The 14,151-nt window shown below is 56.0% G+C and overlaps 5 protein-coding genes across 5 annotated transcripts; 1 reads left to right on the plus strand and 4 right to left on the minus strand.

Moving 5' to 3' along the window:
- Window positions 1–1,203: 1,203 nt before the first annotated feature.
- Window positions 1,204–2,579, minus strand: N657DRAFT_561017 (Rhodanese-like protein; the record flags this gene model as incomplete). The annotated part of the gene is made up of 2 exons (XM_062788028.1): window positions 1,204–2,359; window positions 2,434–2,579. The coding sequence occupies 2 exons, from the start codon at window positions 2,577–2,579 to the stop codon at window positions 1,204–1,206; spliced, it is 1,302 nt and encodes a 433-aa protein (XP_062652777.1).
- A 731-nt stretch (window positions 2,580–3,310) lies between these two features.
- N657DRAFT_562270 (uncharacterized protein) lies at window positions 3,311–3,508 on the minus strand (the record flags this gene model as incomplete). Its single annotated transcript, XM_062788126.1, has 1 exon — window positions 3,311–3,508. A coding segment is annotated over one exon (198 nt), but the record flags the coding sequence as incomplete, so codon positions are not given.
- Window positions 3,509–4,999: 1,491 nt separating this feature from the next.
- Window positions 5,000–5,916, minus strand: N657DRAFT_49922 (uncharacterized protein). The gene has a single exon (XM_062787660.1). It carries the CDS (start codon window positions 5,578–5,580, stop codon window positions 5,116–5,118), a length of 465 nt encoding a protein of 154 aa, XP_062652779.1. The 5' UTR covers window positions 5,581–5,916; the 3' UTR covers window positions 5,000–5,115.
- Window positions 5,917–7,524: 1,608 nt separating this feature from the next.
- Window positions 7,525–11,046, plus strand: N657DRAFT_49938 (uncharacterized protein). The gene is made up of 2 exons (XM_062787661.1): window positions 7,525–8,883; window positions 8,937–11,046. The coding sequence occupies exons 1-2, from the start codon at window positions 7,845–7,847 to the stop codon at window positions 10,928–10,930; spliced, it is 3,033 nt and encodes a 1,010-aa protein (XP_062652780.1). The 5' UTR covers window positions 7,525–7,844; the 3' UTR covers window positions 10,931–11,046.
- On the minus strand, window positions 10,896–12,405 carry N657DRAFT_608965 (N-terminal nucleophile aminohydrolase). Its single transcript, XM_062790289.1, has 3 exons — window positions 12,281–12,405; window positions 11,959–12,183; window positions 10,896–11,875 (listed from the first exon to the last, which is right to left on the minus strand). Exons 1-3 carry the CDS (start codon window positions 12,281–12,283, stop codon window positions 11,210–11,212), a joined length of 894 nt encoding a protein of 297 aa, XP_062652781.1. The 5' UTR covers window positions 12,284–12,405; the 3' UTR covers window positions 10,896–11,209.
- Window positions 12,406–14,151: the final 1,746 nt, after the last annotated feature.

Raw genomic sequence — 14,151 nt, forward strand, 5'->3', positions numbered from 1 at the left:
AGTGAAGAAACTCAGGACCCCAACTCAAAGACGCTCAACAAAAGAGGCAGGATAAAGACCCAACTGGGCTCCCGCGACCACGACAACACGCGATAATAGGGAGTGTGGTGATCGATGTACAGGGTAGATAGATAGCGGAGATGTTGAGAACGCAGGAAACCTTGTGAGCAAACGCTTCAGGCTGCGCTCGCGACACCGAGGCGCCCCATCTCCGCCGTCGCCACAGGAAATTCCTCCCCTTGGTACCTTCTTTTCCAAGCACATCAATCTCTCTCCCAAGCCAATTTTTCAATGGCGGAAAAGCGTTACCACCGAACCTGTTAACATCCTCCACCACAAGTGTCTCTTCTCCTACTGTCTCTCCTGAAGCAACTGGTGGTTCTGGTTCCCTCTCCCTCTTTAAAGCCCTGGTAAAGACCATGCAAATCACTGCAAGAGGGAGAGTGGACTACTCATTCTCGTCCACGCCGTCTGGCCCGCCCAGGTGGGGAAAGGTATCGTGTTTATATCGACAAAGGAAAATGCCAAGTTCGGTGCATGTCGGACGGAACCGAATGTCTTATCCGGTGAAGTGTTCGTACATGATGGAAAGATGACCCGAAGGGCAGGTGGTAGCGATCGTCAGCAACTCCAAGTTGGACTTCGCAGCCAGGTGAACAACGAGTCCGAGTGCTGCAAGCTCTGGAAGGGTATTAAGAAATACTGGCCAGTCCCAAGGAGCGAGTAGAACTGGTAAATGGCACGCATGGGCAAGCCGAGCCATCTCGGCTTCCCATGCCATTGAAGACATCTCCCGCATGCTTTGAGAAGATGCGATGAAATGCTGAACGATGTCGACGCGATGAGAATACCGTGTGATCAAAGAAGACCAAGCAGTCGAGTTCGAGAATGCCGGATCCAAGACCCGAGATGCCTGGATAACGCCACGCTATGCCAACAATGTCTAGTGCCGAAAGAAAATAAGGCGAATGCTCCGGTGTGCTGGCGATGGTTGGATGATCAGTCCTTCCGCCGACAAGAATGCCTCGAGTCCCAGCCGGGGATGGAACAACAGTAGGGTATGAGAAGAAGTGGAGGACATAAGAAACATGCTCCTAATGACTGGGCTTGTGTGCACAGTATGTGTCGTCCAAGGAAATAGAATCCCGCATTCGTCGTGCAATGTCGAACGGCCGGACAGTTCGTTTGTTCAACATTTGGGGATCAAAATGACACCATCCGCCTCGCAGGGCCTCGTTCAGCGCCACAGCTGGGTGATGCCCCTAGCATTTTGGTGATATCACGATCGCGAGGGTTGATGCGGCCGGGGGCGGTTGGCGAGTCCTGCAAAGAAGGGTCTTGTTGACCAAAGGCGTAGGTTTGCGCGCGACCCAGGCCCCTGCGGTTCTGGCGCAGACGATTCATTTCCCGCTCGCAGGTGTTAACGTGTTCAGCGGCGTTCATCTCGACATAGGCCTGAGGATAGCAGCGCTCGCGGTGCTCCGCAAAGAATGCACTGTAGCCGCCCTCCAGTATGTAGATTTCCGGGTAGAAGAGCTTGGGGTATTGGGCGGCGTTCTCGTTCCGGTCCCTGGCGCGGACGTGGCGGGCCATGATCGGGGCCCGATGGGCCGAATATTCGCAATGGAAGATCAAGAGGGTGCGGCCCGGCATCGGGTTGTCGACCAGCTGACTAGCCAACAGCTCTTTGTCGTTATAGTTGATGGCACCGTCGATATGGCCCCCCTCGTACTCGTACTCGAACCGACAATCAATGATCATTTTGTTGTCGAAATGCTCGCTGTACTTGCCGTCAAGGACCTCGAGCATCGTCTCGCGTGTGATACGCGGGATGTTGTCACACTCGTCCTCGGGAAAAAAGTGCGGGAGAACGAGCTCGGGCTGCTCTTCAAGGTCCATCACCGACTGCAGGGCTGTGCAGGCAAACGCCGCTCCATCCTTCTTGCCCCCCACGACGTCGCCGGGGTTCTCAAACATGCTCAACGATCGCCGATACTGCTGCTTCCGTGGCCGCATGAAGGGATTCGTACTTCTCCGACCTTGGCCGATACTGGGCGACCCATTGCGCGCACCGCTCACGCCATTGAGGCTATTGAAGTGCGCCTTGGGACGTGTGATCGCCATCGGAGCACAAGGGCTATTGGCGCTTTTCGGGCGCCGTTCCTGAGGGGGGGAGTCCTCAAAGCACTCGCTCAAGGACATGGACGAAGCGGGAGAAGAACCGAGCAGGCCGTCGGCTCCTGCCCCGAATCGGAATGGCGGTAGCTGATTCTCGCCCTGGGGACGCCCAAGCGTGCCAATGGCCGTGAAGCCTTTGGCACGGGTGAGGGACGGTCGCCTAAGACCCAGCCTTTTGCGGCTGACATAGGGAAGAAGATATGTTAGAAAATGTGGGTCCTGGTCTACAGGCTGGAATGTGTAACAGAAACTTACTCGGCCACAACAGGTTTTGATGGGTGGAGTGAGTCAGACCTTGATGTCGGTGTTTCCGTCATTACTTCGTCTGAGCCTGGGGTTGGGGACGGCAGCTCAACATGGGCTACGAAGGGCGCCTTGTGAGGCAGCGGCGACATGTCCATCATATCGAAGCAGCCGGGGGAAGATGAAGGCGGTAAAGGTGGCGTGGTCACGTAGCCTGGAAGCAGGAATTCCATCAGTCCCAACAACCCATGAGTCGGTCAAGCACCCGTCTTCCCGGCTTACCACGACCCTCGAGTGCATCCATCATGGCGGCCGTCGTGAACAAGGCTCGTCGTGGGGTGGGAAACATTGGGCTGCTGCTGGCATTGGGCCATTTTGTAAGTGACAGACCCACAACCGATGAGGGACAGCGGGAAGACAGGTACTCACCTGGCTTCATTGAGCTTGAAGTTCTGGGACAGGTCGGCTGCCAAGGATGCTCCCGGAGAGATGCCCCGGGCATCCTTGGTGTTGAAGTAATCGGCATTTGGTAATTGGAAGGTGAACTGGGTTCTGCCGAGAGAATTGGGCACAAGGCGTGGGCCGAACATATTGGACTGGCCGAAGGTGGAGGGCGGTGCCGGCCGCATTGCAGCCAGCGGCGATGACGTCTCCATGATGAAGCAGATCCGGAGTGTCGATGCATGCACGGACAGAGAAGTGCCTGTCTATAATTCGGAGGTAGGTATGTCGTCGAGGCTGAAGGAGAGCGCCGTGGTCGGGATGCTGGGTGCAGGACGTAGAGAAGCCGTCGTTGTCCCAAGGTTGGCAATCTCGAAGGAATGAAGGCCTAGGATAAGAGCATGCACTGGGCGCAAGCTGCACATCAGTCCTGGCGACCAAGGCGACGTTAATCGGCCACGACCTCCTCGGTTGCACCTGTTGAGAGAATGTTCGGGTGCAAAAGCTGCAGATTGCTGGACCCGAACTTCAGTTTTCTCTCGTCGTCCGGTGCAACGCGGGCGGTCTGCGGATTCGGGTCTGGCAGAACCAGGGGAGGTGGAAGCCTGTGAATTATAGCGGGGGTTCCGCTTTTAAGTGCAGGCCGGGGAGGTTGGCCAGGGTTGAGAAAGAGATGATGTTTGCTGCACGAAGTCCTCGGATCGCGGATAAGAAAGGGATCGAGAATAAAGGACCCCTGGACTGCTGTGTCGTGATGGCTGTACTGGCAATTGAGAGGTGCAACCACAGCGTGGCAGATGGCCGGTTTGTCCGTTGCTCCCAATACCTGAGTCCGTCCTGTGTGCAGCTCCCGCCTGGCGGCGTTGATATTGGTGCCGAGAAAGCGGCACACGGCCAGGTCGCCTACCGATCCAAAGCTGATGCTCAACGGGCCAACAGTGCAAAAGCTGTTTCGTAAAGCTCAGGTCTACTATAGCCAGCGGGAGGGTAGCAGTTAAGAAGGATTTTCTCCCTTCCCAGCGGGTGCACGACGACGACAGGGAAGCCCGATCAAGCAGTTGGCTTCCCAGCAGGTTGTCAGGGGCGATTCGCTGGGCCAAGCATGCTTCTTGCGGTTGCTCGGTGGGCGCCAGGGACCAGTGAGCGGGGACCTTGTTCGTGGAGGAGCTCCTGTGGGGCTGGGAGCTCCTTCCTGCAAAGGATTGGAAGCTCTTACGGCACGGCGCTTGAGAGACTTGAGCCATGTGCATGACGGAATAGAGCTACAACAAGCAAGACAGCATTTGCCAGCAATCACTTGTACCTTTTGGGGTGTAATACTGGTCTCGAGGTACCGTCCAATTGCAAGCTCAGACACTGTGCAACAACACTGGGGCTTTGGATGTGCCGCTTTCGGCGCCTCGACACCGCAGCTCCCAGTGGCCAGGGCAGTCGACGTTCGCTGTTGGGCAACTCGAGGATGCATCACTGTCACATCACCAGCAAGCTTTTCGGGATACAATGTTAACAGCCAAAGGAACGGACGAAAACGGACCTGTAAAGACCCCCAGAGTTGCCGTCTCAAACTCGCCTGACGACGAGTCTTGATCTGGCACCTCGCCAGGGAACTCCTGCCCGGAAACCCACGGTCCCGCTTCAGACCATCATCTCCAGTCAAGAGGAAGCTTCAAAAGCGGCTCTCTCAGCCCAGCCCTTGCGGGTAGGTCGCAACACGAGCGGCGTTGGGACCACCGGGACGAGATGGGTCGGATGCTTAAACACTCCAAACCGCAACCTCACTTTACACAACTAGGTACGGATACGATAGTCGGCTCCGATCCGGAATGCCGGTTTCATGATGGCTCGGCATCGAAACACAGTCAAGAAAGCACGCATTCATCACCTGGCAACCTTACCCGGAGATCGAAGCTCCCTTGGGCCACACGTCGATTGCTTCGGTTTCCTTGTGGGCAAGCGCTGCGTGTTAGCGCCCATGAGCTGAGCTGGAATCGAGCATTGCAGCCACTGAGCATCGCGAATTGACAACTGTGCGCCGGCCACCCCTCCATAGATGATGGGCTCCGTTTCTTTCCAGGGCTGTGGAGATACATAGCATTGCCGAAGCCCTTGTTTACTCGCTGAATTGCTGGCTTTGGTCATGCAGATCGTTCACTACCAGGTAGCGGATCTTGTCTAATCAGCAGTTCACAACACTACATTCGAGGCCAGCCACACCACTCTGCGAGCGCGATCTCGCTCTGTTTGCGTCATACATTACCTTGCGAAAGCCCACAACAGCTGCAAGTCAAGATTCTGGAAGCAAACTGGGCCAAGAAGGTTGGCCAAGTTGTGGCCCACCCCGCCAACGGATCGCCCAAGCCCCTGTTCCGCTCCAGGTCTCAGGTTTTTTTCGGAACTTCGTCCCTGCCAGTGGGACCTTTGAATTGTCGGAGAGTTTGACCTCGCCATGGACCTACAGTACCTGGGCAACAGACAAACAAATGGCTGTACGGAGTACAAACATCTGAATTGCGGTCGGTTTGCAAAGTCTTGAAATAGCATCAGCGCTGCCTGGTAGAGTGCTTTCGTCTGAGAGACTTTCTCCACGTCCCGATCGGGAAAGACGTCATTCCTCCAGATTCCTCCTGGCAGGGCTGTGGCCGAGACCCTGACTCGCCCCCGGCGCGTTTTCCAAGGCTGAACAAGATCGCCGATAGCGTCTTGAGCTCTCGTCATCATCGTCGACCAACAAGATTCGACACTCTTCCAGTTGCAAGATCCAGGTATGATCAAAACTTGACAAGAACACGAAAGAAAAATGGAGAAACCTAAGAAAAACGAATGATGACGAAGTCTGTTTACCTCTCAGACCCAGACCTCGTTGTCGATACTGATCTGCGCTCACAGCGAGCAGCACCGAATGAGCCGCGCAACCGAGAGAGAGAGAGCGGCACATCGGATCTCTGCCCAATCGCGAGACCCAGATTAGCCCTCAGCGCCGCTCCCAAAGCCGCCAGCGCAGCCGAGTTCAGCTGTCAGGCACCCACGGTGGACATCTTTGGGTCGCATCCAGCTCACGTCAGTCAGCCACAACACAGCAGTCCCACAGCAGAATGGATCCCCCATTCCTCCGCAGCCGAAAGCGGGTTGGTTTGGTCAGGGTCAATTCCGTTGGCGCCTGCTGGTTTGTTCGAGCCATTGCAAGGGCATGTTTGAGGAACTGCGCAAGAGAAGGCGCAGAAGGCTTTGTCTGGTAAAGAAACTAACGCACAGGCGTGGCAAGGCAACGAAACACCCGGAACCGGATGCAAGATGGATGCGTCCATCCAATGCTACATCGACACACCGTTTCCTGCGCCGACGCGGGGTAAAGTAAACAAACCAGCGCGAGTTTCTGGGGCTTGAATAAACATGCCGCATATCTCCGGGTCTCCCTTGCCGCGGGGTAGCAGAGACAGGACGCGGTGTCACCTGATGAGCACCAAGGGTTGCCGTTTTGGGTCGTCCTGGCTGACCTCAATCTGCAGGGCGCGGACAGGTGGTATTTATTTGTTACACTCGACGATCATTGAGATACCGTGCGCAGGCCGCCCAGAAAGTCTGCCTGACGTTGACCGAGTCACATCATCCGGCAGTTGCGGAGCCCCCGATTTGACGGGGGATGCTCACGGCATGCGGACTTCATCGTCAATTAATGAAGATACCACCAACCACGCCATTCTCGACTTGCACTTACAAGACTCAAGGCAAAAGGATCAAGCTGAGGACATCAAGCTGAGGACATCAAGCTGAGGACATCAAGCTGAGGGCATCAATCCCGAGACAAACCTTTAAGGAGATCTGAACGTTTCTAAAGAGCTGAACCTCACGACACTCTTTCCGGTTCCGCCCGGGTCGCCCCAGAGATGGATGGAGTCGCTGACTGCAGGACTGGATTACACATATACACGTGTAGACCCCGATCCCGCATTTGCGCTAGCGTTGGCGAGACAGCTGGGCGGGTTTGTAGGGCTGCTGCGGTCTGCAAGGCACATGTCCAAGTTCCACTTTGTCTACCGTTCGCTGTGGAATGGAACTTTCGGGTACACCAGCTCCGGAGTAGCCCACCGTAGTTGCGCTGACAGTGGAGAGGCCAGTGCGCGTGCAAAGAGACTGAGAGAGAGGATAAAGGCCATGGCGGTAATGAAAAAGGAGAAAGGGGCTGGAGGGTCTCCTCAAGCTAATGGCGCTTAAAACGTTTCTGAGCTCGGGCACAAGACACGGCAATCGAGGAACCACCGGAGGTTTCGGGTTCCACTTCAAATGTCCTGGTGTGTTAATTTGTGTGTACACAGTACGGAGTACACGGCATAACCTGCCCATAATCTCGAGATATCGTTCGACCACGTTTGGGAATTCTGGAAGACTGCGACCGAGACTTACGTCGTACCCGGGTGTCTTCGGTGACGGCTCTGGATCACCGACGCATTGGCACAAACGGGGAGCCCCTTTCAGTTCAAAGCATCTATGGGTTTACACCGTGACTTCAGCGGAGTTTGCTTCCATAACTGTCCCTGTTTCGAACCTGTGCTGATGCTCGTGGACCATAAGCGTCAGGGTTGAGAGGAAAGTACTCCGTCTCAAATTGCTGCCATTTCTAGAGAAGCTGGTCTTGGGCCACTTAATGAGCAAAACTCGGAATAATTTGATCTTTTCTAGGCGTGGTCAGGCAGCTGAGTCATTTGTCGTTATCATCGAAGGTGTTTCCTACGTAGTAATCCGTACACTTGAGGCGTTCGGTGGGTGAAACTAGCGATTACATAAGAAAGGGGATTCGTACGAGTTCGCATCGTTATTGGGGCCAGGCCCCGTTCCTTTGTTATCGCGTATCAGTGCTAGTCGGCAGAGGCAGCCCCGCTAAAAAGTCTGGATGGAAGCTCCTCAAAGAACTTTGCGGAGCCGCCCAGAACTCCTATCATCGAGAACCTCGTCAAGACGACTGCTTCAACCGACATATCGCGAAAATGGGTAACAAACGGAAGCGCGTGGCCAAAGAGCCCTCCAACGACACGCAACCCTCTCAGAAACGGTCTAAGAAAGAAGTCTTGACAGCCAATGGTTCGGCCAAGTCCAAGACATCGAAAGCTCTCGACAAGTCCCCGTTCTCCGAGCACCCTAACGTCGACGAGCGCAAGAGAGAACTCGAGTTGTACAATCAACTTGGGAGTGAAGATGTCACCGAGCGCATCGAGGCCGCTGATGCGATCATATCCGGCCTGCTCGGGGGCGAAGGCGTTCCCGAACCGGTCCTGCTGCGCCATCTCGACAAGCGCCTGTTCCGCGGTCTCGCCAGTGGAAGGAACGCTTCAAGGCTCGGCTTCAGCTTAGTGCTGACCGAGATTTTGGGCCAGTTATTTGGGGAGAAGGACCTCGCGGGCTCCAAGTACACCGGCCTGACCTTTGACAAAGTATTGGGCATCTTGCTCGAAAAAACACACGGCGGAGGATCGGGCCAGGAAGAACGGGACCACTACTTCGGACAATTGTTTGGCATTGAGAGCTTTGTGCGCTCGGGGGTCCTTTTCGCTGACAAGACGAGATGGTTTCTGGTCTTGGACTTGCTGCTGAGGATGGCGGGTAGAAAGAGCTGGCTGAAGTCGCAATGTGGTTATGTTATCGTGCAGGCGGTTTCGCAGATGAATATTAATCTCGCGGAGAACACTCTGGAAAAGCTCAGCGGAGAGGGACTCGCGAAGACCCCAGAGGGCGTTGGCATCTGGATTGCGGCCCTCGACCGGTTTCCAGAAATGAAGGTTCCGGCCCAACCGTGGCGACACCCGCTGGCAGTCACATCTCTCCCTGCACTCCCGGCCGCTTTGAAAGACAGTGGAAGAGAGGCATCGTCTGATGAAAATGGGAACAAGAAGCCCAAGCAGGGCAACTGGACGGCCCAGCTTCACTTCGTTTGGGACCTGATCCTCGCTCACTACGTCAAGCTCGGTGCCCAGAGGAATGGAGATGCCCCGGAACAGTTCAAACAATTTTGGAATCGGGTTGTTGACGGTTAGTCTTCCTTATTCCCGTTTCGAGGGTCGTCACTAATAACCGCCTTGCAGAGAGCTTCTTCTCCAAGAACGCTTCCGACAGCCAGAAGTTCTCGGGCTTTATGATCTTCCAAAAGATGCTTGAGGGCGCCGTCGACTCCCCGTTCATGGTACCGTTGCTCTTCAGCAAGAATATGATGGTCTGTCTCATGAACCAGGCAGCGAAGGAAGACCGGTACCTTCACCGTGCAGCTCTCAAGGCACTCAAGAGCATTGAGGCTGTAGTCGAGAAGGTGCCGGCGCTCCTCCCAACCCTGCTCAAAGAGTTGCTTGGTAAGCATGGCGCCTACAACTTCGATCAGCGCACAAACACCAAGACCATGGACAAGTTGCTGCAGCACACAACACCCTCCACCGTCAAATCCGTCTTGAGAATCCTCCAGTTGAAAGATCCAGCCAAGAGTGGCCTCGACGGGTCCAAGTACTACCAGGCACTAGGGGCTTATCTTTTCAAGCTGGCCAGCGTGCCTTCAGAAACACCTGAGGCTGACACCTCGAGCAAGTCGGTGCCTGGGCTGGCGATCAACGCGCTCACAGAGCTCGCCTATTCCAACAAATCAGTACCAGCCGGCGACAGGGAGACGCTGCGGACAAGGTCAATCTCAGCGTTTGCCAGACTGGTAAGGAGACCCGAGGATTTTGGACACCTCTGCAACGCCATCCTATCCATCGAGGCCGACGTGGACCCAGACGACGAGATTGCCGGGTCGGTCCTCCCTGATGCGTACGAGAGGCTTAGGGACCTTCTCGATCCAGCAAAGCAGACGGACGATACGAGGGAGCCTCGGCAGGCGCTCGCATTACTGCATGCTGTGGGCATCTTGCAATTCTACAACCAGGATCCCGATGTAATCGATCTCTTTGAGGAGCTCGGCGAGTGTTACAGCAAGCTTGAGAGCTATGGGCAAGGTTCTGATCAGGGCATATCTGAGTACCTCGTCGAGATCCTGCTGGCCATGGTTGCCCGGCCATCTTCTCTCATGCGACAGGTGTCTCAGCAGGTGTTTGAGGCCTTCACCGGCTACATGTCGGAGGAGGCCCTCAAGCTCCTTACCGATCCCCTGGCCGTAGAAGAGAGTGCCAATGGACAGCAGGCGCTCTTTAGCACCGAGGATGAGGACGTGATGGATGCCGAAGCGGCGGACGGCAAAAGCGATGAGGAAGAACTCGACTCCGATGTCGAGATTGTCAACCTAGAAAACGCTGGGTCTGACGAACCCGATGACAGCGACGAAGGCTCCGAGGATGAGGAGAAGGAAAATGCAGACGCCGAGGACAAAGATCAAGAAGCCCTCGACGCGCTCGACAACGCCCTGGCAGAAGTTCTCGGCAGCCATCGGCTCGACAAGGACGACGAGGCCGAATCGGGGGATGAATCCGACATGACCGACTCGGAGATGATGGCCGTCGACGAGAAGCTCGCCGAGATCTTCAAGCAGCGTGCCAAGGCAGGCAACAAGAAGAAGGAGAAGAAGGACGCCAAGGACACGGTGGTCAATTTCAAGCACCGTGTCCTCGACCTGCTGGCCATCTACGTCAGGAAGGAGGCGGCGCGCCCGGACGCGAAGCACAACGTCTTTAACCTCCTCCCCCCACTACTCGAGTTGATCCGCAGCACGTCGGCCAAGGCGCTCGCCAACAAAGCCTGCGATATCATCATGACCTTCTCCAAGAGCCTCAAGAAGGCGCGCGGCGGCAGCCAGGTAGCTGAGATCCCAGGGCTGGACCTGCAGGCGCTAGTGTCCTTGATGGAGGAGCTGCATGAGGAAGCGTCGCAAGACATGTCGCATGCTTTCGCGAGGGCAGTCTCGACGGCGTGCTTGGCGCTGGCGTCGGTCGTATGCTGTGACGAGGCGAGGCGGCGGGAGGTGTTTGAGCTGTATGCGAACACCCAGCTTAAGTGGTTCAACGGGGAGGTCAAGATCCAGCCGGCCTTCTTTTCGGATTGGCTGAATTGGTGCCAGAGTCATGCTAGTATTGCGGCGGCGGCGCAGGCGGAGAAATAGACATATGTACATAGCAGGAGAATACCTTGGGTGTAACCATGTTCTGGTTGATCGGGTCAGATGCATGTACGGATATTTGGTTGAAGCTCAGTCGCGGCACCTGCTCCATGCGAGGGAACGACTCAGCAGTCAGTGTGTAGTTATCACATTTCGTCCGGGACTTCATATCCCAGTGCCAGACGAGAATATGTCTATCTCCCCACCGGCACAGCCGCAGCGGTTGGTGTCCGTATGGTACAAACCGCCATTTGCAATCCTCCCAACCAGTTCTGCTCCCCTTCACTCCTCCATCTTCTCCTTCCCCTCCACGTCCTCCTCCTCATCATCCTCGTCATCTTCCTGAGCCTTCTTGGCCAACCGCTCAGCCTCCTCCCTCAACGCCTTGGGCACCTCTTGGTGCAACCCTTTGGTCGGCCCATCGGGCCCGCTGATCCACGTCATCTCGAGCTCAAACTCCTTATCCTTACTATCGTCGTGCGCCACATAAATGATCCTCGCCGCCTCCTTGACGGCTTCCTCGAGCGTCAGCGACGGCCCGCCGGGCCCGCCAAGGTCGAGTTTCTCCAGCTCCGCCTTGGCCGCTTGCCGCCCCTTGCCCGTCGCCGCACCGTAGTAGCCCCAGTACAGGCCCGAGGGCTCGATCATGTAGAGAAAGGGCCCGCCGTGGGTCTTGCCGGCGACCTTGCCGCCGGCGCCGCACGAGGGGCCCGTGCCGACCTCGCCGTCGACGCGCGGCTCGTCGGTGCTGTCGAAGCCGCCGATGATGGCGGTTATGCCGAAGGGGCGGACGGATTGGTAGAGCGTGTAGGCCTGCATGTAGCCGCCCATACGCGAGGCCAGGTCAGCGGTGGAGATGGGCGTCTTGAAGGTGTCGCGCCAGGCGCGGGCTTCATCACGCGCCCGGTCGATGAAGTGTCGGCCGTCGGGGATCATCCCGGAGTAGACCTGTGCGGGAGGGGGAGTGGTGAGCAAAGGTGTGCTCTACAGGGCATGGGACATGTTGAAGGGGAGGGGAGGTTTGCGCTTACGACGCCCAGATGCCTGTCAACGGTGGCGATGCGCTTGTTGGCATTGGGTTTGAGCAGCTTGGATGTGACGATCTTCTCGACGGCTAGCACAACACCGTCCTTGCACCGGATGCCGATCGAGGTGCCGCCGTTCTCAACCGCCTTCACGGCGTACTCCACTTGGAAGTTGCGGCCATCAGGAGAGAAGATGGAGTTGGCGAGGTCGTAGCCCGTGCCTATCGACGTCTGGCGGTTTTATGTGTCAGTGTCAGGTTGGTCTATGGATAGGAGTCGCATGGACGGCGCGGGCAGAACAGTGACAGCCGGCGTTCGCGAAACATACCATTGCGTTTGTGAATTTGGCAAAATCAGAGTACTAAAGAGTAAGGTAAAGCTCGCAACGGCAAAAATCGGGGGGATTGCGTTGGTGGTTGCTTCGTTGCGGCGGCGGTTGCAAGGATCGGTTGGTCTGGGGTTCGGCGAGCTGTTGCAGCAGCATGAGCTTCCCATCAGGCAGCCTGCAGCTGGCGTTGCTTTGGTCCCCAGCAAGGTAGCTAGGTGTGGCTGGTGCCCCGCCATGAGGCTCAGCCTTGTCAGGTGTGTACGCCACAGCGTCTCGCCACAAAACCAGCAGGACGATAAGCTGATAAGGATTGGTTGCCCCTTGACGACCCCTTTTCCATTGTTTGGATGATTCCGTGCTTGGTGAAGCTTTCCCACCATATAAGGACGCTCAACACAGCCCATATGACTCAACAGAGACATCATTTCCATGGTTTATCTAACCAACGTCGCAGTCCAGACCAAGAGATGCCGCTGGGCGTCCGTGGTTTCAAGCGTCTTGTTTGCGCAATGGCTGCTGTTCAGAGGGAGCCGCTGCATAGACACCTTTCCGCAGGATAAACCATGGAAAAGAATGTCCTAGATTCTTCAAGCACAGGCAGACATCTACGTCACAGCGAACCTAACACTGCAGTCAAACTTTCTTTCTTAAGACCAGCAACCAGTGGAAGCAGTCTTCTCCATGACCCAATGGAATATTCATCACATTGGTCGTTGCCGGCTCCATGAGTCCTCCAGGCACTGCCGCGGGTTTAGGGTAAGCCAGATGACTATGAAGCAATTCATTGATCCCCGAGCAGATTGACAGCTGTGGCCACTTCAGCGTTGCTAGAGCTGTCAGTATCCAGTCAAGAGCCCTTCCTTCATATTTGTGTGACCGAGGGTGTTCGGCAGGGCCTACCTCAAAGAATTGCCTTGGAGACCGCTTGAAATACGTTACCTATGCCTCTCCTCCATCCGACCCTTAATAGCCTCATCAGTCACGGCTGGATGCCCTCGGCCTAAGTGTCGCCAGTCAGTTGCCACGTTGCAAAACACCAACCAATTTCAGGGTTCTATAAAAAAGCAGCCAAGCTCAGCACTAGCACTCCTCCTATTCCCTCGATCGCTCATGACAACCACTCTTCGTTCACTGTCAGAAGCTTCTGAACCAGAAGACAACCCAAACCAGGGCTCCATAAAACGAAAACGAACGGTTTGTCATGATGAGTCCTCCTCCCCCAAACACAGAGGGAAGTCCCTGTTTGGGACGCCCTCATAACACCTGCTGTTGTCACGGTACCAGTTGTTCCCTTCGCGAAATCTGCTGGACTTGCCGAGTTGTAAGTCCATCACAAGCGATCAACTTGTTCGCAATAGTTTTATGCTTGCAGCGAGCGCCGGCGGACTGAGATTACTGAACCCCATGGTCTTGGAATGGAACGAGATCCGGACCCAGCGCGGCGGGCTTCACTGTGCCATGGACAAGACAGACCGGCACTCTTCCCAACGCCACCGGGTACGGGCACGGGCAGCTCGGAGTATATTGACGAGCGCCGAAAGGTCATCGAGGTCATTGACGTTCCGCACGCCGGCCATGACACGCCGGGCGCTGTGTTGAACAACTGCCGAATCCTCAACTTCTACAACATCGCCGGGTGGCAGCAACCTTCAAGTTTCTTCTCCAGCTCCGCTACCAGCCTCGACCTTGTCCAGCCGGTCAGGGACATCGCAGACATGGAGGCAGAACATCGCCTGCCAACAATAGTGGGAGGACGACTGGTGCGTCCTTCAGGGCATGACTCTTCCCAGAGAGTTGGCCGTGATGGAGATGGCTTGCGTCCCAAACGGTTTAGATAACGAATTGTCTTGCGTCACGGCACTGCCCCAGGG

This window comes from Parathielavia appendiculata (genome assembly GCF_033297405.1).
Source record: "Parathielavia appendiculata strain CBS 731.68 unplaced genomic scaffold N657scaffold_1, whole genome shotgun sequence".
Lineage (NCBI taxonomy): Eukaryota > Fungi > Ascomycota > Sordariomycetes > Sordariales > Chaetomiaceae > Parathielavia > Parathielavia appendiculata.